Source organism: Crassostrea angulata, chromosome 6 (genome assembly GCF_025612915.1).
Source record: "Crassostrea angulata isolate pt1a10 chromosome 6, ASM2561291v2, whole genome shotgun sequence".
Classification (NCBI taxonomy): Eukaryota; Metazoa; Mollusca; class Bivalvia; order Ostreida; family Ostreidae; genus Magallana; species Magallana angulata.
In genome coordinates, this window is record NC_069116.1 from 46,090,561 (window position 1) to 46,117,221 (window position 26,661).

Below are 26,661 nucleotides of genomic sequence, written 5' to 3' on the forward strand. Positions count from 1 at the left end.
TAAATTTAAAGTACTGTTTCATAAGCCATTACGCTGCAAGGTCATTTTATCAAAATGTCCTATATTTTGATACTGAAATACAAAAAATAGGACGTGAGATATATGTATCAATCAGAATGCTAAGAAAACAGATTAAAACCAATGAAGAAGAATTATGAAACTGTATTAATTTTAAAACTTTAATTGTTGCACTTGGTATAAGAAAAATGACTTTCATTGTATGGAGAATTGCAAATCCCAACAATCTACGGCACAAACATTGAAAATTAAAGTTTTAATATAAGAAGTAAAAGATTGAAAAAAGTAAAACAATATAATATCATTTTGTTTGACGTAGTAGAATGCAGAAAAAGTAATGAATTCTTATTTTTCAGACAGCAAAGGCCAAACTTTTGTCTTTCCACATTAATAATCAGTCATGATTGGTTTGTTTAAGGGGGGAGGGGTGGATTTTCTGAATAGGTATTTAATACGAATTTAAGGTGGCTCTATACACCACTTTTTGATGACGCAGTACGCAGAAAAGTAAATCGGGAAACATGCATTTCCGGTACTGGCTGATTTAAACTGAGGCGAATTGTATGGGAACCGCTCTTTTGAATAATTTGTTAAATGAATAGATTTGATTTGATAATTGGAAAATTCATTACTTACAAGTAATGTGGAATGTGACACCTTCACGTTGTGTGGAATTATTATCGAAATAAACAATAAAATCAAGTATAAATTTTTAAAGAGTTTCTTTACCATCATTGATATGTTACACCGTAGCGCAGTGGGTTAGTGGGTTCACTACAAACCAGTGGGTCATGAGTTCGATTCCCGTTGAGAATAATAATTTTTTTAACTTTCCAAAAATTTCTAAAACGTATTTTTGGTTGAATACCGTGAAAGAAAATTCTAAACCGGCGACAATATTTCAATTATAATATACTGAATGCACATTAATATCGACACCTAACGGGGATGAAAGGGTTGCTTTGAATTTCTCTCAGGTTGGGATACATAAATCCTATTAGCATTGTCAATGTTCCCCTTTATTTATTTGACTTAGTTTTGCATTAAAGCGAATATATTCACTTATACAGGGCAAAGTCTATAACGAAATATGTATGTATTTATCATTCTTACATTATATTTAGGAAATTTTCTTCAACTCAGAAATGAAAAGTACCCAAGGTGTTTGGGCCTTGGGACTTAGGAACGATAATCCTTATCTGAGGAACTTTCATACCAAATAAAATTTTAAATATTTTTTGTGTTTATTTGCAATGGTTTTCATTCAATTTTTTATGTCACATTTATTAAAATACATTTTCTTATAACATCAAGCACTTTTTTCAGATGATTTGTCAACAGAGTAAGAAAATATGAAAAATTACATTTTGGAGAAATACTAAAAAAAATTGCAATAGTAATATTTTTGAATGTTAAGAATTGTTATATTTTTTTTCATGTGTCCGACGGCAATATCCATCATATGACAAAATAATTTCTCTCAATTTGTTGATAGCTGTCTTTTTAAAAAATATTTTAAAAAAACACGAAAAAACATTAAAAAATTCTTTTAAAATACCTATAATATCCCTATCGTCATTCTGATATTTGATAAGTATATGTTTTGTGGTCTTCTACTGAAAATTGGAATAAACTGTGGGTGTATAGAGCCACCTTAATGAATTCGACATATTTTTTATTCGAAATATTACCCTTTAAAGAGCGATTCCTCAGTTTTGTTGTATGCATGGAAAGCACGTAGCATCGGAACAACAATTTTTTTTTAAATTTACATATAAAAATTTGAATTATCATGGAGTTGCCCCCCCCCGACTTTTTTGGGTGTATGTAAAAAATTGATATGAAAATAAGGAAATTAGGATTGAAATTGAAGTTATATACCATGCCAGCCCCCCCCCCCCCCCCCCTACGGTTTAGGATTTTGAAGATTTTGGGAAATTCCTAATTTCCTTTTTCTTTTTTCTTTCTTTCTTTTTTTTTTTTTTTTTTGCTTGTCAAGATTTTTTGGATGAGTCTGCCCCCCCCCCCCACTTTCAAAAATGATGCTACGTGCCTGCATGGTCACTATGGTTTTATTACAACAATAACTAAAAACACATGCCAGTATTTGTTATAACCAACAAGTGGTTTAAAGATCTCAACAATTCTCTTAATTTTGATGAGGGGCATTTGTAGACATTATTACCAAAAGAAGAATATCACAAGTACTCAGCAAAGTGAACGGTGTACATAAAACCTTGTCAAATAATCAGTTTTATTAATATTCCCATTTTTAGAGAATTTCACAAAAAATCAAACAAAGATTTGATAAATATCATTTTTCCTGTCTGTATAAATATACCGTTAAGTTATGAATGTCCCCATTACAAACAAAAAATAGAGAGAAGGGGAAATGTACAATATATACCCACACTATCCACACATTTGTTTCATGAAGGCAACACTTCAAATCAGTGAAAGGAGTTATTTCTCTTTGATCTTGAACAACAGGAGTCAATATGATAATCAAAGTACTGTGATGAATTGCTGTCAGGGAACTTTTGTTGTTGGTGGATTTCGGGTCGGAGAAGGTTATTAAGCTGAGACAGCACCACACAGACAGGTATTATATATTTTCCTAAAACAGACCTACCCTATACAATCTCGAGGGAAAAGGGGGGTAAACACATCACTGCATTGCTATTTTTCTAAACGGAAGGAGGGGGTGGGTGGGTGGGTTGGGATTGTTGTTGGTGGTGGTAAATATGATCGAGTTCTTTCCTTCCTCACTCAACCCCGTTGGTACGTCCCTAAAATATGCAATAATTAAATTAAATACTTTATTCCTTATTCATCTGTGATATATTTTTTTGAAACTGTAATACTGGTAAAAATTCCCCCTCATATTACCCTTTCAAGAGCGATGACGCAATGTGAAATCCATTCAGTGACAAACTGATGTCATCGTATGACACGTATCTTTGACTATGATACCATTATCAACTAATTATCAGATCTTTTGTTAAAGAAATTTTAAGCACAAATCATGGCAAGAAATACATGTATACATCATGCACTGAATGTCGTTCAAGGTTTTGATGTAGTTGTATTTTTAGAATACCAACTCTAGATAGCGAATGTGACTTATCTTGGTAAAAGAGATTCAAAGTGATTACTTTTTACTTCATATTTTCGTTTTATCAAGTGACATTTGAGTCTGCAAGAAAAATAACAGAGGGAACATTGTGCACTCGGTGCATTTCTAGGGTAGAGTGCATATCATCACTCGTTAAACCATCATTAGGAGTATTTTTCTCCCCATACTTCTTGGTTTGATATTTTTCTGATGTAAGAGACATAAGTAATTTTTGTCTTGTGCGGTGAAATTCTTCCATGACGGGTCCCTGATAGCTTAGTAATTCGTTTCTTAATGAATTCGCTCTTGGGCTTTTCTTAAAGATAAAATCAACTGAACCTAATCAAGATAAGAATCAGGCTCGATTGATATAAAGGTATAAACACCTTCCTATCTAAGCGCCTATCGCCGGGATCACATGTTCGACCCTGACAGGTGCAGGATAGAAAGAACTCCGTAGCATTATCTAATCTTAGGAGAGATGAAATGGAAGTATTATCAATTTAATTAAAGATTTCAAATTCGAGATGATTTGGAATTCCTTGGCATGTTTGTAAGTCAGTACATCTCACCACTTTGTCATCCGGGCTACTCCGGAATGTCACGTGGGTCTAGAACACCCAAATGAAAACCGTTTGCCAACTGATTACGCTAGTAATTAACTTATATTGTACGAGAAAACAATCGCGTTTCTATAGATAACAAAGCCATTAAATTAATCAAAAGAGATAGAAAATGAGATTTAGATCCAGAGTAACTCGTATAGGAGTTCATCTCCTTCTTTTCCTCTGCATGTTGGATTCTGTGTTACTTGAGCAAGATCCCTCTTTTTTTGGAAGAAAGATTAACTGTACATTGGAATCAGAGAGAGAGAGAGAGAGAGAGAGAGAGAGAGAGAGAGAGAGAGAGAGAGAGATGTTACTTATTAATTTTTCCAGATTATGGTTGTGGTTATTAAACTAAACCAGTCCTGCAATTATTTATCAAGTGATACTTGAGCGCTGAGTACAAGTGAAACATTAAGGAAGCTACTTATGGTCTCTAGATTGTGTAGATACGGTAACGACAAGGTCGCCATTGTTTGGTCCCCCTGATCCGGTCGTTGGCGCTGTTCTACTGTATGAGTGATACAGTGTATCTGTCTGTTCAACATCAATGAGCGGTCCTAAGTACTACTACAAATACCCGGAACAAACAACAGTGTCCGTGTTCTATCTGACAGGGAGATAGTCATGTAGTTTTATTATAGATCGAATTGATACTTCATTGCGGAAATAATACAAAGTGTTTGATATTTGTTACACAAAGTACGTATTTAAAAAAAAAGAACTGCAATCGTAAGGTCGTACGTTAATTTGTTCACAGTAATTCTTCATTAATATATGTTTCGGTGTCATGAAATGCTGTATATTGGTCCTGTATATATGTACTGCCTGGTTTTGTTGAAATCATCTTTTCACGTTTTTATTCTCAATAAATTTTTTTTATAATATACTCTCTGACTTAATTACTTGTATTTAAAAGTTTGCGTGGATGCTAATGCTACCTATTAGAACATTCCACTGTTTCCGTTCAAGATTTCTGGTAAAGTTCAATCATGATAATTATACTGCATGTATCACAATTAGTTTATCTGCTGTGTACCTTTTCAATCATTTGTAAGTATACATGTTATCATTTTTAAAAATAATGTAGGTCAGTATATAGTCTGGTGATTCGCTTTTACAAATGTATATTGAGTAAATTACACCTCTAATATATAAGTAGAATTCTGACCAGGACGTTTCCATTTAAAATATAAATATGCAAAAAGAACAGGTAATTAGATCATGCGTTTGTAAATTTGATACGTAATCTAACCATAAATCAAGTACAACTGTGCGAAGATTTTCTCATTATCTGAAGAAACCTACCAACATTCTAACTTTTTAAGTGCATTTAATAGATTTGATAAGACTACAATTTCATTTAATGAATACACTGGTTGTCTATATTATAGGTTAGGCTCAATCAAAATTATGTTATGTCTATCAAGGATGACATTAACCGGCATCGTATAATGGATAATCATAGGATACAAAGAAAAACAAAAAAAGTTTTTTTTATCTTTTATTTTTACTTAGAAACGGATTAAATATGAACACATATATGTAACAATAAATAATCACTAAACACAGTGTGAACGCAACAAAATTCAAAAATTTGAATCAACCAATAGCAATGGCGTGAATTGGGTTGAAGCACCGATTCAAATCATACACAAAAAACATCCTGATGTATATAAAATAATATGTCAATCGCGGCTAAAATTACCACTCGTTCATACAAGTAACTTTAAAAAAAGCTACCGAATAGTCTATCAGGTTTTGCATCAAAATACCATAGAAATTAAAGGAATGTTATCTTCTACGCTTGCGCAGGAGAAGTCATTTCCTCCGACGACATGTTGGCACTGCAATAGTACTTTTTGTGTGCTAGGTAAGAGTTTTTGTAGGTAAATGAGATATCACAATGGCGACAGTACTTGTCCGTTCGTTTTGGCGACTGTCCAATCTGTGACGACACAGGGCTTACCATGTTTGGTAGGACATGGAAAGCTGCAGGGACCACGTGATAGTATGGCATCATTTGAGGATCAACTCGGGGAATCATTAGGGAGGATTTTTTATCGACCGTTTCTGGATTCTCTGATTTGGTTTTGGGCGTAGAATCGCGACTAATTGGGGATTTCTGAGATCTAGGGGAAGAGGAAGCACTTTTTGGTAGGTCTCTATTTACAATGGAGGTCTCCAAGGGTGACCTTGAACTTTCACTTTGCACTTCCTCTTTGATTCTTTTGGAAGAAGACAGCGTTTCGTTTGGAATGTTTTCGGTATTTCCACTTTCCTCGCTATCAGTAGTGGCTTCTCTCTTGACGGGAACCAACTCCTGATCCGTTGTTTCACGGGACTCCTCCTCTTCCTCTGCTGAAGATTGTGGCTCGGTTTTTATGACAGGTTGATCTGGCTGGGGAGAGGGGGATTTCTGCTCTGGCGTTTTGGTTGTACCTGGGCTTGATCGAGAAGTCGATCCTGGACTAGACTGGTCTCGAGGAATTTTTTCCGGGTGCTTGTTGTAAACATGCGCCATCAAAGACTCAAAAGAGTCACATAAAGATGTGCAATATTGACATTTGTAGTTCTGAACCCCAGCCGCTTGGAGGGCTATCATCTCGTGAAGTTTCAAATGCATGGCGAAGTTTGAAATGTCTGTAAAGATTTGTCCACAATACATACACATACTAGAAAAGTTTCTTGGTATTGAAGACGCGTGTTCTGCTTTTTCGTAGGACTTTCTTGAGCGTCGCCTTTTGTAGGGTTCGTTCTTTAGACGGATCAACTCTGCTTCCACGTCTATTGGTCCGGCTTCTGATGAAACGTGGTCTCCTAGTTTTATTGGCATCAGCGGCGGTTCCTCAATCTCTATCATGTGATCATCCGTAAATTCCTCTCCATTATCCAGATGGACCTTGCCATGCATTCTCATTCCACGCACAGTATTTCCGCGATATCCACATAGAGTGCAGCGATATGCTTTGTTGGGCATGTGGGCCTTCATGTGTTCCGACAGTCTTGTTTCGGTTTGAGTGACGAAATCACAGTAAATGCACCGAAATATTGGCATCTGACTGGAGACTCCCGTACAGAAATGCATCTTTAGGTGTCTAGAGGACGGCATCATCACCTCACAACGAGGACACTTTATGGCCTCCTCGTCCGATTTTGGAGACGATTTTCCTTCCATTCTGTTCTTCCCTACAACTGTATGTTCGCTTTCTTTTCCATGCGGACAATAGAACTCTTTGTGTGCTTGCAAAGTACTCGCAGAACTGAATTTTATTTTGCAAGGAACACAATAGAATCGGTAGATTATTTCCCCCGCCTCTCGTGTTCTGGATGGACTCAGTTTTTCATCCTGGGGAGACTTTGCTGTCTGTCCTGGTGTAACCGGTTCTTTGACTTCAGTTTTCCCTTGAGGAGACTTTTCAGAGCTATCCGTGGAATGCGTACGTTCAGGAGTGGCAATCGAACGTGCACCGATAGCCTGTCGTCTTGACAACAGGTCAGCACTTCCGTCTTCGTCTTCTGACGTGGATTTGTTTTGGCGACTAGAACAGTAATGCTTTTTATGTATCAGATAGTTTTCACGTTTGTAGAAGACGATGTTGCAGTCCGTGCATTTACTGACGGAGTGGGGTAACGCAGGAACTGGTTTTCCCATATAAGACAGCTGCGGAACAGTGATTAGGGGCGGAATGGGGGATGCCATCAGGCGAGGTAACTCTGACATAGAGTGTTCGTCGCTTCTCTGGCTGTTTGGGGAGCTTGGAGAAGACTTGGGTGTCACCATCTGTCTGGAAGAGGGCGACATCGAGGACGACGATTTCGGACTTAATCTTTCTTCTTTTACTTTGATCGAAAGGTCCAACTCTTTGGTTTGTTCCTCTTCTATTTCTGTTTTGGCTTTTGATGTCGTCGAAAAAGAGGATTTTGGACTATCGCTTTTGGACGTGCTTAAATCTAACGGCATGTCTGGGGAACTCGAGGTTGAGATCCGAGTTTCTCTAAGTTCCTTTGGTGGCGTTTTGCGTTCACCTAGCGTCGGTAATACAGGTTGTACTATAACTGTAGGATAACTATAGTTAATATCAGAAGATTCCTTTGAAGATACCAATAAAGGAGGAGCAACAATAACACGCGGTTGCCCGTTGCTCATTTTTGTGGATACACCGATCATTGCCTGCTGGAGAGTTGCTGGAGACAACATTAGTCTCCCAGGATCACTTCCAGGACTGATCAGCTTAGGCGAAGGAGAAGGAGCACCAACTCCTACGAACCTTTTGGAACAGTACACTTCCTTGTGACACTTGTATGTGCTGAAGGAAGAAAACTGAATGTTACAGTCTTTGCAATAAGTGTCTTGTTTAGAAGCAATGTGTTGGTGTTCCATCGCCGAGTTGTCGCCCCTATTATGGATTCGTTTATGACGGTTCAGACTGGACAGCTTGTCAATAGAATAGGAACACATATCGCACTTGAATAGTTCCGGTTTTGGCACTTTAGCTGGAACGCCGTCCGATTCTGATGAAACGTCGGATTTCCCAGGACTTGGCGAGGAAAACTTCCCATCAGGACTCTGTGATCTCTCAGAGAGAGTTCTCTTTTTCGCAGTACGCATTCCTGATAATTGAAAAGATCAAAATTCAAATATATTGTCTAAAATTTACTTTATACAATACTTTAAAACGTCTACAAGAAGCATAATCTTACCAGCTTTGTCATTTTCTGTGCAGTCATTCTCCTCCGACTGTTGCCCTGGTAGTTGGGGTTTCTTGGAGCAATAGAAGGTCAGATGACCCTGTAGAGTCCTTAGACTGCTAAACCGAACACCACAGAATTGGCAACCATACAAAAGGGCCGCTGCAACCATAAGATACTAGTGATTACACAAGGGGCCTTCAGTTCCACAGCACTTTAGATTTGAAGTAAAAAAAAAATCTTTTTTTACAAAAAATAAATTGTTTTTACAAACCATGTGAGGGAACAGGTTTATCCACACTTGGAGCAGGTGGACTTTTCGGCAAATGGGTTTCAACTTTTGGTACATGGGTTGTCTCCATTGGTTCGTCCGTCGACTGCGCCTCAGGAGATGTGACGTCACTTTCTGGTAAGTTATTCGAGTTAATCGTAAAAGATGCCAACAATTCTGTTCCTGGACTCAAGTCACTCACAATTTCACACCAGATTTTTCCGTCTGTAAAACAATTCACGAGAAATTAGTGAAATTATTGGTGGAGTTATTCCTCCTGTTGCAAATGCAATATATCAGAGATTCAATAAATCGTACAACTTATCGGATCTTCGTGAAACTTGCAATAATTCAGTCCTACATGCGATGAGTGAATAAGATAAAAACATATTTATAGAGGATTATAAAACAGGAAAAATATGTACGGAGATAGTTTGAGAGGGAGTAGCCTTTAAGTTGCTAGATTAACTTAGATGGCTGACAATCGCCTTTGTGAGCCGGTCGCTTTGTCTGTTGACAGATAAGTAGGAACGGATGCTGTTTCTTCAGCGTTATGAGATGACTAAGAAGTAAACGCTAGATTCATATAAAAATCGACACACACCACAGAAAGTTAAAATGCTGTAAAAATTGGAAATCATAAAGACGATTTTCCACGGGTTATTTACACTCTCTTGTCAATCGGTCTAGACTTGTCAGTATTTTAGCGACATAATTTATCAGAAAATACATCTGAAACTGAATTTAGCCAAATTTTAAACAATCTGAGACGGTATTACCACGATAGAAATAGACGGGGGAAAGAGTGTTTTTTTTCTTCTTTAAATTTTGAATACATAAAGCAAATGCATCTTAAAACATTTCTAGATTTGGTGATATGTACTAAGTCAGTTAATGTGCAGCGACAAAGAAGAGGCGATGTTCATCTTCAGAGAAGGGCCACAGATCCAGAGATAAACTCGCATGAAAACATGTTTGAAATATTTCCATTTTATCTCCTTTCGCTGATAAAAGCCTTTTAGTTAAGATATAAAAATTCAAAAAGGATCCTGCAAAATTTGTACGGATGACAGATCAATTAGAAATATTGATTTTATCATAATCCAATTAGATCCTTGAGATCATATCGAACTAATAGAAACATACCTCTTACAAATTACAGACTCTTTTCGAATTTGACGACTTCGGCTAATGTATATGGCGCCATTAAATGTTGGATAAATAATAAAAAAGAGAAACTTACAAAATACTTAATTTGGATAAGTCGCATTATATTTTAAGGATAAAGATAATTGCGCACACCTCTCTTCCTTATCATCTGTGAAAAAATTTTAAATCTGAAATTTGACAAATTGTACCCGGTGCCTTGATTTACCGACGCGTTATGCCTGATTGAAGTTTACCAATCGCAGCATACTAGTATAAAATTCTCACTATCTTTTCTTTACCCTCTCTCCCCCCCCCTCTCTCTCTCTCTCTCTCTCTCTCCTACCTTCGTGACATTAATTACCAAGTCCAGATTTTTCACACGATAAAAGGCGTTTACAAATACACTTACGAGCAATTAAGCGATCTACCAAATTTTTAATTTATTTTTAAATGGGGGTTTATCTGTGTTCACAATCAGATGTAAGTACTGATAATTCCCTTATTTTGTCAAGTTTCAAAGAGATCTTATTATCCCCGAACCGAATGCTAGTCAGCTGGGGGCCAAAGTCCCAGACAATGCGTTAGTAAGAAAAAGGAATCTTGATTTTTTTGTATTGAATAGCATTGTTTTAAACAAAATAGTAAATAAATGAGGAATTCGTTTCTTCTATTATCATAAGATTCTATCAAAGAGACATAGACAGAGAGGGAAAAAAGGCTGTCTATATATCTCCACAATCACAAGCCCCAATGGATAAGTGGACACCTATAATACCGGCTTTAGACTTCGGGGGGATCGGGTTTCAGTATATGTGATTGATATGGGCTAATGATAAAACTGATAACCTTCATAACGCTGAAATTATGCAATGTCAAGAAAATAAAATATTCATAAAGCAGTGAAACAGAATAATGAGAAAAGTTATCTTTTTCTCTGTCTCGCGAAAATAAAAAGGAATACTATCTGCAAGTTCAAATACGATAAGCTTCTTTGTCACCCGATTTCTTATCAGCTTAGTCTGACAAACGTTTATTGCAACGAGAATATCCAGACCGGGTGGAGAAATCCGAACCCGATGTTTATCGTGCTTCAAGAAAGGGAATGGGTCTTTTGCTAACAAATATGTTTGGCAGAATCAGAACAATAAAACAACAGTTGTTCATCTGACGAATAATCCATCTGTCCGAGAATAAAGTGCCATTAGCATATCAAAATCTGCGTCCTTTATCGTCCTATAAATGCTATCGGATTATTGTGGTATCAAGTCTCTAGTATTTCCATATCAAAGACCCAAGTCGTGCTTTTATCAACTGTTTTGCAGAATTTTGCTTCGCGCCAATACGCTTAAAAAGAATAATGGATTGCTTGATAGGTGCGATATAGAATTAATATTCAGCGATAAATATATTTTTAATTTATCTTTGATTTAGAATATCGTTTTATACAGTTAGGCCTCCAGACCCATTACATTTATCTACAAATCAATAGTTACACGTTGGTAGTCAGCACCCTGGGTATGACGAACGTTTGGCCTTTAGATCGCCATCTCTCTATAATTCACCCGATGTTCGTTAGTTCTACTCATTCATAACCGTTATCACTGCACATTTAGCAGTATAAATCAATTACAATATTAAGTTTCTATTAAATATTTTTGCCATTGTATCAACAACCCAAAATAATTTTTTTGTTATCGTTCCGGCCAAGTAAAAACTGGATTTCCCTATCGCATCTTTTATTCCATAACCAGAAACATTTGGAGCCTCACTGATAAAACTTAATATTTATGTCAGATTTTTATATAAATGGCAAATACAATAACTAAAAGCAGAGAAAGAAAAAAAAGGAGAAAGAGAGAAAAAAGTCGGTTTTAAAACTTACAAAGAAGGTTGACACCTGCCTTTCCATTGCAATGATATCCCCAAATAAAATCAAATGTAAAGAAATATTTTATCTCGACTGTCCATAAATCTGGCGAAGACAGCGGATTTCGACCGCGTCACCGAGAACTTCAATTGCACAAAACCAAAGATAAGATAAGGAATAGAGATTACTCGTCATAAAATAAAATGCATAATACCTTCAAAATACACTGAGGCGTTTTTGGCGGATTCACTGGGGGCGGGGCGCAGCAATGATAACCATGAACCATTATCACACAGGACCCTCACAAATCCGGCCTCACCCTCCTTCTCTTGGGCCTGAAATTGACAAATGGAATAGGATCATAATTTTTTTTTTTGATAAAAGAAATAAAAGTTTAGATGAGATCCTTCCGAATTTATTTCATGATTTCCTGTAGTTAAATAATAAAAAAAAAATCTCCAACCACCAAGTCCTCGATCTTATATAGTGGTTCTTACCAAGTGGCAAAAACTACGATTTTCACACGAAAATCAGTCAGAAGATCTCTAATACATGTGTTTTTCATTTTATTTCAACGATTGGATTTAAGAATTATCGAATTTTGAATCTTGAAGTCAAGTTTACGGATCCCCGAAGTCATATCACAGGGCAAAATCACGGAAAATCATTTGGTCCCATCGAAACTTGCTTTGGAAAAAAAAACTTATACCGTAATTTTCTTTCTTTATATAATGTTTTTAGTCATTGTGTTCATACATTGTATTTTTGTTTAGAAATTTTTTTGATGTTATTTAAGTTTCAAAATTACTTTTTCTCCAAAAAGAAAAAAATAACGAAGTGCGCATTTCCGAGTTTGTAAAGGATATCTAAGAATTATCAAAGTATAAAAATAAACCAATTTTATTTCATTTTCTAAAATCTAAAAATATCGACTATTAGGACGGCTACATAGTTGATTTGTGATGAATCACGTGACCTTCTAAGATCCCCTTATCCGACCTATCAGCGGTGCGTGGTTATATGGAGTGATAGCCATATCACAGAGTTTGATAAAACACATCAAAATGAAATGTTATTTACTTATCTAACTTCTAAACTCGTGAGAAAAGATACCGTGAAAAGACTGCGTAAGATAACGACCAGAATTATCTCCCCTTGATACGTTTTCTTACGAAGTAGATAATGAATACTCCATGACCTCTATAACTTGAATTCTTTGGGGAGAAAAAAAATTAAGTATGCATTAAAATTCTTTTACGAGGCTTTCAAATACCAGGGCTCTTGATGCTTGAACAAAACTGAAATTAGCAATTATCTATAGATCTTTTTAGCGTTTTCTAAATGCGAATTCATTTTTACCGTTCAAACTTTACATTGTAAAATAATAAAAGTATCTTTTAAAATAAACTTTTGTTCAGATTCTGGTGGTACAAGTATATTAGAAAACTTAAAAACGAGTATAGTACTTTTATTATTGAATACAAAGAAAAAATATTTAGAGTTAAAATTTATTATTAATGTTTTAAACTTGTTTGAAAACCTCTTCTAATAATTTATATATATATATATATGTATACATAACATTATGTTTATTATTTGAGGTTTTTTTTGTTATTTATCAACATTTCAATTACTTTATATACAAGTTTATACTTAGCTAGATAATTATTTAAATATACTAGTCATCATGGCAAGATAATAATATATATATATATATAGGTACAATATACTTTCGAAACCCCGCTTTATGAAAATTTTGGATGTTCAAAGTACAGAATTTCATGTAAAAAACATAATCTAAAAGTTCCGTTTTTTGTCCGGCTATTTAAAGCACAATACAAGATGACTGGTGACAGATCCCCGAGTTAGCAATAGTTATCTGAGATGGAGGAGGAGGTTTATGACGCATTGTAACTCTTCAAATCACGATAAACAGGTACTCGTAAAGTTGTAATGCTTTCCTTATCTTATCGCCCAAATCCTATTGTGTGAGAGCGAAAGTTAGCAGAACCCTGGGTGGAACCTTTAGAATAACTCGTTCTCCATATATTATACTCGCTAAGTTTTGATAAAACGAGGAGTTTGTATATACACGCAAACCAATCCTCCAATTAGTTCCGGAATCAAAATTTTAAGTATAAAATCGAATGATCAAAAATAAATACTGTAGTAAATAAGCTAAGTAACAAATCTTTACAAGTCTGAGCAAGAAGAATTAAAGGTATAAAAAAAAGTTTCGCCTCACCTGTAGGACCAAGTCTCCTTGTTTGATGGAACTAAGGGAGACAATTTCTCCTTTGAAGGGACCAATACAGCTCCCAGAAGGCAATGGGATAGCACTGAATAAAAGACAGGAGCGACCTGCGATGTTCGCATCCTCCTCATCTAGTCTCTTCAGAAACAAGATGTTGTTTGGCACACTGACTCTTTTTAAAGAGTTACAACTTTCTAAAATCATTTCGCTCTCGGAAGCTTCACTTTTCACAGTGATGTCTAATTGTTCTTTATTTGTCTGTACTTCCGACACCTTTAAACTCACTTCCGGTTCTTCTTGGTCCGAAGCACCGTTCTGCGAGTCACTGGAATGATCCGTTGGTTTGTTCTCGCCATTTTCCTCAATCGACATCTCCTTTTCCATCGCCGAGTCACTGTCATCATTTTCTGATAACCCTATTTCAAATGAATAAAAAGAGAAACATTAGAGTTCAGAGAACTTGTTTCAGTGCAACTTAAAACTGTAAACTTTCATATTTTTAACAGCTGTGTATGATATATTTACGTGTTAAGAAAATAAAGTTAAAAAAATTATGAACTACGAAAAGGGTCGAAATGATGACAGAAAATATCCTATTGGTTTATTGCACGGGGGCCAGGGTGGGACTGACGGGAAGCGATGTTTACAAGAAGATGACAAAGTAGCCTGACCGGGCACTTCCTGTTTCTCGACTTCTAATTAATGTGCTGCAGAACCTCTCTGCAACATCTGATAAGACGTTTGATTTATATTTATCAAACTGTACCAGAAGATACAACCCATCTGATTCCCGCCTTATCGGGTCCCCATCAGTGCGCGCTGTGGACACAGATTGAACCCATGTGGTTGTGGTCACTCTAGGAATATGACACATTGACTAACAAAGGATGGCTCATATCATGCAAAATAAATAAAAGACTTTTCATAGTCAAATACACTTTTCTAAAAATATAGTTCGCTACTTTGGCAACAGATGGTGTGAATGCAAGTCTGTGAAACGCCTTTATAAATGTTTAAGCTTTTTATAAATTTTTAGTTTGTTTTCTTACACCAACCTTGTATAAAATGTGACATTTCTCGCATGACTATCATAATTTCAGTATCTTGTGGTGTTATCATTACGAAAATAATTTGGACGACTCTCTACATGACAATCAATGAAACTCATCAGACGAACTTGGAGGGGAAATAGCAAAGCAATCAGACTTTTACCTATTATACGAAGGTGAACAACTGACCGGGTATGCTATAAGTTTGATGCCGAACGATAACGCAAATTAACACTAATTTAGGCGGGAATGAAAGATAACAAAGACCTTCCGATCAGACGATAAACCACGAGCTTTTGTTTCCAAATTCCTGCTATCGTCGGCACGAGAAGAGATAGTATTCAGTGAAGACATATATATCGCCGACTCATTATAAGTTTTTGTCCCTTGAAGATTACGGATACCAAAATATTTTGCAAGAAACAGTAGACAGGCGTTATCTAATCTCAGCGAGTACAAGTTCCCGCGCTATCTGGACAGGATCTCGCGAGAGTTTGGGGTCAGAGTTTCACTTCAAGCTCCAAGACCTGGAGCCCTTTGGGGTGTGATGGAAGATCACTAAGCTGATAATATGGACATAAAGACAAAAGAAAACCTGATTCAAAACACATGTCGCAAAATATCAACTTCACTGACCCTACTATCGGAAAGAACCGTCGGTAATCGGACATCGGAAAATACCTGCATGGCGTAGGGGAGATAGTCAAAACAGAGTACAGGCGTATTGCATGTCCCCACATACACCAATCTCGTTTGATAAGCCCCAAGAACAGTCTGATCCCTATCAGTGGTGGCGGGGACATGAAACACTCTTTATCTACAAAATTTCCCTCGTTTTTGGGACCACAGTCATTTATTTCAAAAACCTACACCCATTTTCAGGTAGATAGGTAAAATTTCCCCAGAAGACATATTTCGTATTTTCGTTGGAGTACTTTAATTTATCGAGTCAAATGATACCATCTAAAAGCAAAAGGTGTTCAAAAGCTTTTTCCTTTTTGCCACAAATGGTACTGAGCAGTGATTTTGGAAGATACGAGATTTTAAACGAGATTAGAACGAGAGATAAACAACGTGTCCACTCATACCTAAGTTGATCAAAAGTAATATATTCACATTTCGACAAATTTACGCCAGGAAAACGACACGAGGTGTTGCAGATTTTGGCAACAGAAACTCTGATCATTTCAACAGCCAAAGTAAAAATACAATTTGTAGGTTTGTTCATAAAAAAGGACATTTCAAAGAAAATAGGGGGAACCAGTGATAATGATAGAATTCTTCAAAGATATTTAATCTCATAAAACGCCATTAGGATACTATTAAGAGATACGTTAATACATGTTTTAGTAATCAGCTGATCAAAAGCATTTCTAACAGGTCCTGCTTCAGTTCTGACTTTTTATCAAAAGTTGGAGTGAACTAAAGTATGGCTTAAAACAAATTGTAGTCCGCGTTTCACTTAGGAGAGATGTCGCTACCCGTTCATGCTAATAGCGTGTATCTACATCTAAAATTAAAATAATGTGGTTAGCATTTTAGGAAGTTTAGTATCTTCAAACAAATCAGAAAAAAATGGGATACATTTTTTTTGGAATCCGTGTTTGTTGAGTTAAAATTTAAAAGTAAAGAAAGACCTAAAATTGAAGCTTAAATTCATTTTTAGATATTTTCATAAAAAAGCAACATATAAAAAAAAATCAATATTGGAATTTGTTTGTTCATAATGATACAGTAAGATATGGGCTAAGGTATAATGTCATAGCTTATGCCTCTGATTCTTGCTATAATCAAGGAATACATGTACCAACATTTGTCACTAGGATATCGGGTATACAACACCTCGTAGAGATAATGATCTTTGAAACCAATGGTAGGATTTTCAATCTTACTCTCCCCAAGGCGTTCTCAAGATTTCGGATGGTAACCCGATAGCGGGTTAGTGGCGGTGACAATTGATTTTTAGATAAATATAATATTTTTCTCCCTGTGCTAATAATCTTAAAAATCGCTCATTCAAGGTCTAGATTGTATGGAAAATTACGGCAGTCAACGTGTTAAAACATTCTTTGGTTTTAATTACATGAAGTTTATGAAATGATAGCAATCGAGAGATAAATAAAAGGAGATTAGAAATTAAACACGTTCTTTTATTCGAAATTGAAATCTGAATAAGTATAGGCGCATAACAGATAGCTATCCGTCTTCTCGCCTTATTCCTTTTTGAAATAAATGCAAGAGTCACGGAAAACTGTCCTAAGTTTTTGTCATGGTCGAGCAAAGGATTGACAAACAGAAAAAGCTAGATTTTGTTGATAGGACCCTTATCATAGATCTAGCTTCGACACCTATTCGCCTCTTTGAAAAGGTGACGGCGGGCACCTGGTATTCAGTTCTCTATTCGGGGGGAGCTTCCTTTTGTTCAGGAAACAAAATACTCAACGCAAAAGTTCTCTTTTTTCTACTCATACTATATGCGACGATTTCAGGATAGTGAAATCAATAATTTAATGCAGCCCTTTGCGTTATTTGGTATAATTTACGAGTATTTAATGATTTTAATGATTGTTTAGACATGATTATTCAAATTTCATTTTTTTTACCTTCCTCTGCAAAAATATGACTGCGGCATTTTCTGGTTCACTACAAATCATCAATTATAGAAATCCCCGCCAGGCGGCGCATTACCCTTACTTATCAGCTTCGTGTGATGGGCTGTTAATTTGAATAATTTGATAAAATTAAATAAAATTCAAACAGATTTAAGAGATCGCTATCAGATAATACTACTTTAGCGCCATTATTGCGTTACGCTAAGCATATGTTTCTTTGGGGTCTGTCTACCCTGAAATTTTCTGATTTATTATCAAATGCATCGCTTTCTCAGTGAAACATGTTCATATTGAAATGTCGTTGTTAACAGATCACGATAAAGTCCATCAACAACCAGTTCATCACCTGGTTGTCAAGAAAAAAGAGGCGGATCTAAAATTCAGTTCCTATTTGACCATAAACGATACTGATATTTTTCTGTATTTGTTGTTCATAAAAATTTTTTTTTTCAAATTTGATAAATATAATTTTCTTTTGTAAAAGATAGAACAATTTTCCTCAGTATAAAAACTCATTTATAGTTAACGTGTTTTAAGGGTTCTGTATTGTAGCGGCCATTTTTTAGGCTGTATTGATCTTATGGAGAAGAAGAGTTCCGTATACAGATTTAGGAATACATTAAATTTTTCATGGTAAAATATATGGAATCTATTTTTACTAAATAATAGTTTAAAGCTAAAACAATCATATCTAAAAATTTCTGGTACCAACCTCTTTTAAAACCCTTTTTTACAGTATCCTCCATGTTTGATAAAATTAATTTGTAGTAGAGCTTTTTGATAGAATAATCTATTTTAAAATTTATATTCTGTTGTCGTTAATCAATTAAATTTCTTCATTTGCATGATTATCTTTCAGTTTTTCAAATATCAAAACATTCTATATAAGTGATTTCTGAATATAATTTTGGAACGAACCTAACTATAACTAAAAACAATCAATTAAAAGATTTTGGAACATTTTAGATAATGGGAAAATATGAATCCGTTGTCATGGCAACATTAGAATATGGCCAATCTATGGCAAAATTTTATATTGCATAATAAAGATAAATGCATTGTAATTGTATAACCAACCAAATTTACATCTTTTGATATGCTAAGAACAATCAGTTAAAACGTTATTTTCCCGATATGCCAATTCTTTGCAGAATATTGCGCGTCTAGGGAGAGGGCACTTATCCGGCTTCCGTCAGGTTCTAAATTTTATCTCCCAAACACTCCATCCTGGTTTCGAGTTCTCATCTGATATGTATTCCGACGTAACATTTAATATCAGTGGTATTGATAAATTATATTACTAAATTTGCATTTCAAACGCATTGCTGGAAGTATGATAAGAAAAAAGAAAGCGGTTTCGGAGAATGGGGGTTCGCGATATGCTATCGTTGTCTTCCAGATCGCTTTATTGAAACATTGCTTTATCGTTTCGTGTTTGGTGTACACTGTCCCAGTCTCTTGGTACGTTCTATCTGTCGCACACAGCATTGGTCCAGTCATTTTACCCAAAATCGATCTCTCGCTCTCGGTCCAAATCGCGCGAGATTATCGCTGGCCAGCGTTTGTATGCTGGAGGTTCCAATTACAATTGGTTGCGCGAGTCTGATAATGGCAGGCTTTTATCATCTAATTTTATCAGGGAACTATCTCTCCCTAGAATCATCTATAATGGATTAATTTCATACAATCAAGTGTAATCTCTTATCAAGGACTCCATAAAGAAATGGAAAAAATGCCAAACGATGTTCAATCAAAAAAAAGCTTGATAATATCTTCTCCATATTATTTTGGGTTGGGTTGAAAAGAGTGGAAAAACAGGACTTGATAGAAAATGTCGGATATTTAAAATATGTCATATCTCACAAGGGAAAATGTGCATTGTTTCATTGTTAAGGACCCATAAAATGATAGAGTTAAGTTGATGCCATAAATTTGAATTTAGACAAATCTGGTACGATAAGACCTGAGATAACACGAGGGACACCGTTCGGGGTTCCTCCCTAATTACTGATAAGAAAGTTAGCACTCACATTCAGCTTATATAACTTAAAGCTTATCAGGTTGTTTGATAAGAAAAAAACAAAAATGGTTATTGAGAATTAACAAGAAGGTATTTGTTTGTCTCATGTAAATGAGACTTGGGGTTTTATAAATTTGGAAATGTGAGCAATCTCATCTGAGATGCGCTAAAGATACTATGGCTAGAGATATGTCTTATGAGTTGTTCGTGTGAAACCTTTGATAAAAATCCACCGAAATAAACTCTCTAAAATTCTGCTATTTGTCAAAATTATGCACTTGTAATCTGAAATATGCTTTGGAATAATGTTTGATTGACACCCAGTAAAAGAAACGTGTTAGTAAAAATCTCTGAGGCCTAACGAACGGTACAGAGGTTTTGAAATCATATTCTAACATCTTTTCATCATATTTCTAAAATCTGCTACACGATTTGGTGATATCTTTACTGATCGGATATAGAATTTCCCCCCAAAATGTAATCTTCAAATTGATATCAAAAATTTGAATTGAAAATTGTATGAAAGAAATGCAAGAACTATATATTTAAAGATTTAGAAATTATCGTAATCAGGCTGGGAATATTTCAAGTAAAGGGGTATACATGTCTATGATTTTTAATTTTACATCTTAGCTATTTACATCTTGTAACTCAAAATCCGATTTATAATTATAAAGAGAAAGTGATACATTTATTTCCCAGATTTCATTATTTATTCTTAAAAACATTTTTAAAAATAAATAATTACTTTTTGATATAGAATACTAAAGAAACAAAAAAATTAAAAGTGAACTTCATACAGTGATGGAAATTAATTCTTGTTTATAATGAATAATCAAAAAAAGTGTACGGATGTTTTTAACTAATTTGAATCTTGATGATCCCTAAAAAGTATATAGCATTTTTAAAATTTGAGAGAAAAAAAAACAGTGCTTAAAGTACTGAGTTTTCAGATAGATGTTCCCGAAGAAGAAAAAAATGGTAAAATTTATTAGTCTTACAAATATCTGCAAACATAATATACCACTTATAATTTTCTTAGATGGATTTTTAGGTCTGTAACAAGAGATACTGAATAGAGATGAGATATCTTCCCTGAAAGATTGTAAAAATAAACAGAGAGTCTACCAACATAAGACAGAAAGGTATATTTGTATCGTCTACACACAGGAAAAATGTCATCTCTCAGAAATACATATTTATACTTTCAATACTTCGAAGTGCTCGCGCTTAATCAAAGACCAATTTTTCTAATAAGCTTATTTTTAATCTCAAATCGTGATATCGAGACGATATTGATTTCTAACTGTAAATAAGATATGTTAACATGTTTAAAAAAAAATCTGCTGTAGAAGTACTTACGAATGACAGGTTTAGGGTTGGACTGTTTTCGTCGTGACATTTCCAAAAACGTGGTTCACAACTATAAACTGTATTGAACTCCCCGGCTAGAATACAAACATTGCACCTTGCATGCGTCGTGACCCGTCTACCTCGGACCGAGCCGTGCGCGATGAACTTCTTCACGGGTCACTGAAATAAATAAAGTCACTACATGTTTATACACATGCAATTTGTCTTCACTTTCAGTGGGGAATTTACGTCCGTGAGTTTTTAAAAGCATGAAGAGACAGTATTGTCATGTGCAGACTGTGTGGGTTTTTTCTCTTTCTCTCTCACTGTTTTCCTGTTCGAGCGCTAGCATCGACTATACATACACATACAAGCCGGACCGATAGGGCGTCTGATAGCCAGATAGGCCCAATGTCGTTATCCTTGCTATAATCTAAGATCTTATCTTATCGAATTATCGGCTTTATCTTATGCCCCGGAGAAGAGTTTGAGGATATGACTGGTCTGGCCATCTTTAGCTTGGTACAATGGAAAAAATTCTTTGATTGTTTGTCTTCCTCTAGAGATAGAATTACTCTAAGTTTTCAAGATGCGACCTTCAGATAAATAGAAAGAGCCAATCATCAGCTGATTCACAGCATATATTTACATCAGATATACTTTAATAGTACTTATCACGAATGAATGCCAGGATAGAATATGATACTCGGGGGCAGGACACATAGCTAACTAAACAAACGTCCACCCTTCTTTTCTGTCCATTATCTTATCAAAACTGACGACTTTCTCTTTAATAATCCAATCTTTAAAAAGAAACTTCTAAAATTAGTAGTACGAAAAAAATAACCCTCTTTCTCTCATTGCATATTATTGTAATTTCTATGCTTGGACAGGTATGGGTGTTATATTCAATAGCAGGTGCGCGCTTTGATATGTACAGCGCTTATTGTTCAGATAGCACACAGGGATGGAATCGCAAAAAACAGCGCTAGGATGCAAAATGGCTTTCTCCCTATTGTGTTTCGCGCTGCTAACAAGACAGATAGTTTGCGTTTCCAAGCCTTGCCTTCTTCGTAATTTTTCTTGATGTTTGAAATGCAGGCAACACATGTTTTACAAATCTCTTTTTTTTGGGGGGAGGGGGGGGGGTGGTGGTAAAGTCAAAGATTTGTCAAATTCTTATGCGTACTATCTTTCAAATTACAATATTATTTTCACCTTTTAATCGACCTAAAATCGACTTTAAGGTGGCTGTTTGGTTATCTTCGAACTAATAAAAATTTTATGACAGCAAAGATGACTTTTACTTTTTAAGTGTTCGGGGCTTAAGACGGAGGGCAAACAAAATGTTCATGTATTATGAGTCAAAAAAATTTAATGTGAGGTCAAGCAATTACACAAATACAAGTTTATCAGTTTTATTATCTACCCCTTTATCGGTAATTGGCTACCATATCTATAGGTGTTAAAATATCCGCCACTCCCCTGGGGGAAATTTCGCACAGAATTTTGTGACAGCCAACAAGCTGCTCTAATTGACAGAAGTGGAGCAAGGCAACAATGCTAAAATACTAATGGAATATTAAAAAAAACAAACATCTTCCGCCCTATTTTGTTGCTATGTTATAGAGATATCAACAGGGAGATATATAGTGTTTTCAAAAAAAAATTCTTCACCCAACTTAACTTTTAGAAAACGACGAAAAGAGAAAAATAATCGATACATGTATTTTGTGTATGACACAACATCTGATGATATCCGATGGAGTGCATCGTTATCTGCCGGTCTACTGCTACTTCTTAATCTCCTCTATCTTGATAGAATTTCCTTGTAATCTTCAAATCAATACATATTATCAAGGTAGCAATCTATTCATGTCTATCTGTACCGCGTCACATCGACCTAAAGATCTTTTAGTTTTCCTGTTTTCTTGCTCTTCCTTCTCACCTGAACTTTTCTTTTTTTTACATACTTTCTAATTTGACTTTTTAAAACACAGTAGATATTTGTGAGAGATAAAAATCAATACCGAATTTATCCAGTTTTTTTTTTAGGAAAAATACTTTCTGTTTTATGGAGGGGGTAGTGGTTAAAGGCTTTATTGCTAAGAAGTACAAAACAAGTCCTCGCATCCAAATAAAGTTTTTAGGGATTTCATTCGAAGAAATAATGACTCCACTCTTGCAGTACCTCTCGAAAATTGGGAAAAAATTTTTTTGCGATATCTATGATAATTTGTTTTTCTTAATTAGGAGGACAATTTGTCCCTCATCCTTCTCTGAGTATTAAATGATCGATTGAATGCATTATGAACTGTACTTATCTTATTTACTATCGCCAATCTTAAATCTGGTGCACGACTAACGATCAAATCTCAAATATTTCTCCAACAAGGACATTGTGTGTAACCATTTTCTCAAAACAAACAGGGATAAGACTGCAAAAGCCATTGTTGCTTAGATATAAATGATGGCGGATATAGAAGATAACGTATATGATAAGATAAAATAATAGCACATGTAAGACCTCGTGTGTCTAAATAGATATAAATATATATTACAAGTGTGTAGTGTTTTAATTAGAAGAAAAAAACTTCCAATATTATTCTTGAAGTTTAATTGTGAAAAGATATTTACAACTTATATCCGTTGATATCAAGATTATGTAGTCTTTTATTACATTGACTATACGAAAAACGTTTATGCGAATAAGATTTATTTGAATTTTATTTTTGATATTTTTTCAATCAATTATAATATATTTTCCATCGGTTGATTTCAAAATTATTATTTCAGATTATTACAGTTATTTTTTATGTAAACCATTTGAAACCAAAGCAAATGAAGTCGAACAAAATCAGGCATGCGCGCATAGTACTTAAGTACGTCATTTCTAGGTTCGTTTTCATTGGCTGAGTATGTTACGCATTAAACGTTTATATGCAACGATCTGTGCCTTATTGGTCATGCAGGCAACATATTGGACTATTCTAATCATTAAACCTAAAGAAAAAAAATCAGCTCTAATATCATATGCCCGAATATCATATTTCAAATGCGTTATAAAAGCTGGGTTTTTTTCTCCTTCAAAAGTACAGTGTATAAACAAACTAACAGATTGCGCATTTTATATGAACACCCCCCCCCCCAAAAAAAAAAACAAAAAAAAAACAAAACAAAACAAAACTAAACTAACAAAGAAACTATCATAATCAGCAACCAAAACAAGCAGAGACAACATAATTTCATTAAGTGCAATGTATTTAATACATAATTCGATTTCACTCAATTTAGGCCAACAGTTTAACCAATGTCCATTAAAAAAGTCGTACATGAATATGCAATGTACATTGGTCAGGAGAGAAAGAAGGTATTTTTTCAGCGCACAACAATAAATACATTTTTATTATTTGATCATGCAAGAATTTTTTATTTTTTCACCGTATTCATTTCTAGTGTTTAGCATCTAAATGCAAATTAATAACAACGGAGAGATGATGAGGTATAGGTCTTTGCCCGAGCGACAATCGTGATGAGGTGCTCACTGCGGGAGACAGCTCAAAGATGTGTGATAACATCTGAACCGGTTGAATAACAGTCACAAACCAATTCTTATTTCAGATAAAAAAGCGAGTTCTTATTTCTGATAAAACACGAAAGTTGATTTACTAGTAAAAGATAATATTTTAACAAATATGGATGTATTTTATTCCGCGCTTGTTTCGAGGCGATAAACTGTCGGTGAGGTGGAACTATCTCTTTCTTCCCCTGATAATGTAGACAAGGTGACATTTTCCTGCGCCCGATACGAGAGAAGGGGAGACGTATTCTCTAATGACTGTACCGGGGAGATAAGATGAATTGATACCGAAGCCCCATGGGGAATATAAGGACCAATCATCACAGGAACCTCCCTATATAAGGAAGAAGTGGTCACGTCCAAATTACATAATAACCTCAGACAAAATACAGACGATAACGTGGAATCTTAAAAAAAATATTCACCCGCGAAATTTAAACGACTGCAAACATTGCATTTCGTTGGGGTTTTTTTTCGCATTTGAACGAATGTAAGGAAATAGCATCCGGCTCACAAATACCGGTAATTGAAGGAAACAAACCCTTTGAATTTTTTCCCAAATTTGGTCAATGAATGAAATTTCATAAAAAGATTAAATAAGCAAATTATTTTTCTTGCAATGAACATCATATGAAAAAGTTGAAAAAATGTAAAACAATAAAACATACCTTATTCACCAAAACGATGCAGTCGTCTGCAAAACCTCGATCTGTGTATTGTTTAATATAAAGTTGGGAACCTTCTGTGATAGAGGGGTGAATTCCAATCTAAGTCTATCTTATATTAAACCCGATACAGATAGTCTTAACACGTCACCAAATCATTCATTAAAGTCATTAATGCATTTGCGCTAGATAAAGCTGTTAGATATCTGATTAATTCCGAGCAAGGCATCGACTTGTCTATCAATACCACTGCATGTGACCGTTGGGCCACAAACCAAGGATTCCGATGATTCGGCCGATAACATTGTTGGCTTTTCATTCGTCCTCCCTCGGATAATCATCGATTGAACGATGGTCAGGCAAGATGGTTGTAATATAAAGTGATAAACTGTGAACATATTCCGTGTACCGGTATATCAAAAAACCAAGTGTATACACGAGTACGCTTTGATAGGGCGCCTTATCAAGGCCAGCCGTTAATTAGAATGACAAAAGTTAAAATCCATTATAATCCGAAGATATAATTGATTTTGACGGTAATCTCGGCTGTCTGAATTAAACGTTATAGGGCAAATATTCAGCAATTTGAGATACGTCTATGATTTGGCAAACAAATCGCGATCAAATTTTTTTTAAATTTTGGATCTAGATACCCGAACTGGCTAAAAGGCAAAATATATCAGATCGAAGGAATCACTTAAATGGTATCGGTGTTAACGGGAGGAGAGACGGACGGACATTCAGGCAATAAACAGACAGAGAGACCGTCAAAATGGTCTGTATTCAAATTGTGTCGATACAGGTTATGATATGGATGCTATAATTCAAACATGGGATACACTCTTAATAAATGTACATATATAACAGAGATATTCTATAACATGGTTAAACACAAGACCAATTTTAATAAGAGATAAAGACTCATATCATTTTTGTAACGACAATAATTGTACAAAAATGGTAGAAAAAAAAGAGATACCTGGTTTTTCAGTAGCTGTGACAGTGGAATGAGGTGGTACACAAGTCTTTGCTGGGTCCGCAGTACCACTGCTTTTGATATCATTAGAAAGTTCATCTTATCGTTAGAAGACGGGGCATTCAATTTTAAGATAGCCTTATCGCTGTCATATTTACTTATCTGAGCTAGAGGTTCGGGATCACTTGTCCTTTTTAGATAAGTTTTATAGCGTATTGATATATTGCCTGGTCCTTGTCGAACCTCGATACTAGCTGGCCAAGCGGTGATAAGGAAACAGATAGCGAAGGAATATTTCTGTATCACCGATACCAGGCGGAGATACAGATCTCCCCTAAAACCAGGACAGTTTTGGCGCCGTGTACCTGATGCCGATATCAATGGTTATCGCTGAAATGAATTCTTTATCTCAGGTGTTTCTGCGATATGTCCAGT

The 26,661-nt window shown here is 35.3% G+C and overlaps 1 protein-coding gene across 4 annotated transcripts; it reads right to left on the minus strand.

Annotated features, from left to right (window-relative positions):
• Positions 1 to 5,229: 5,229 nt before the first annotated feature.
• On the minus strand, positions 5,230 to 26,352 carry LOC128189145 (zinc finger protein ush-like). Of its 4 annotated transcripts, none has more exons than XM_052860632.1 (7): positions 26,230 to 26,352; positions 21,015 to 21,185; positions 13,963 to 14,387; positions 11,932 to 12,052; positions 8,705 to 8,926; positions 8,443 to 8,592; positions 5,230 to 8,352 (listed from the first exon to the last, which is right to left on the minus strand). In XM_052860632.1, exons 2-7 carry the CDS (start codon positions 21,052 to 21,054, stop codon positions 5,540 to 5,542), a joined length of 3,771 nt encoding a protein of 1,256 aa, XP_052716592.1. In that variant the 5' UTR covers positions 21,055 to 21,185; positions 26,230 to 26,352; the 3' UTR covers positions 5,230 to 5,539. The 4 variants fall into 4 exon arrangements, with proteins under 4 accessions (XP_052716592.1, XP_052716591.1, XP_052716594.1 ...); XM_052860631.1 differs by lacking the exon at positions 26,230 to 26,352 and adding an exon at positions 25,254 to 25,429; XM_052860634.1 differs by lacking the exons at positions 11,932 to 12,052; positions 13,963 to 14,387; positions 21,015 to 21,185; positions 26,230 to 26,352 and adding an exon at positions 11,733 to 11,861.
• Positions 26,353 to 26,661: the final 309 nt, after the last annotated feature.

Excerpts from the sequence above, each read along its gene's own strand:
- LOC128189145 (XM_052860632.1), bottom strand. The coding sequence starts at position 21,054 with ATGTCACGACGAAAACAGTCCAACCCTAAACCTGTCATTC. Across the intron at positions 12,053-13,962 it reads AAGGAGACTTGGTCCTACAG|GCCCAAGAGAAGGAGGGTGA; the intron begins GTGAGGCGAAAC and ends TGTCAATTTCAG. Across the intron at positions 8,927-11,931 it reads CGCCTCAGTGTATTTTGAAG|ACGGAAAAATCTGGTGTGAA; the intron begins GTATTATGCATT and ends ATTGTTTTACAG.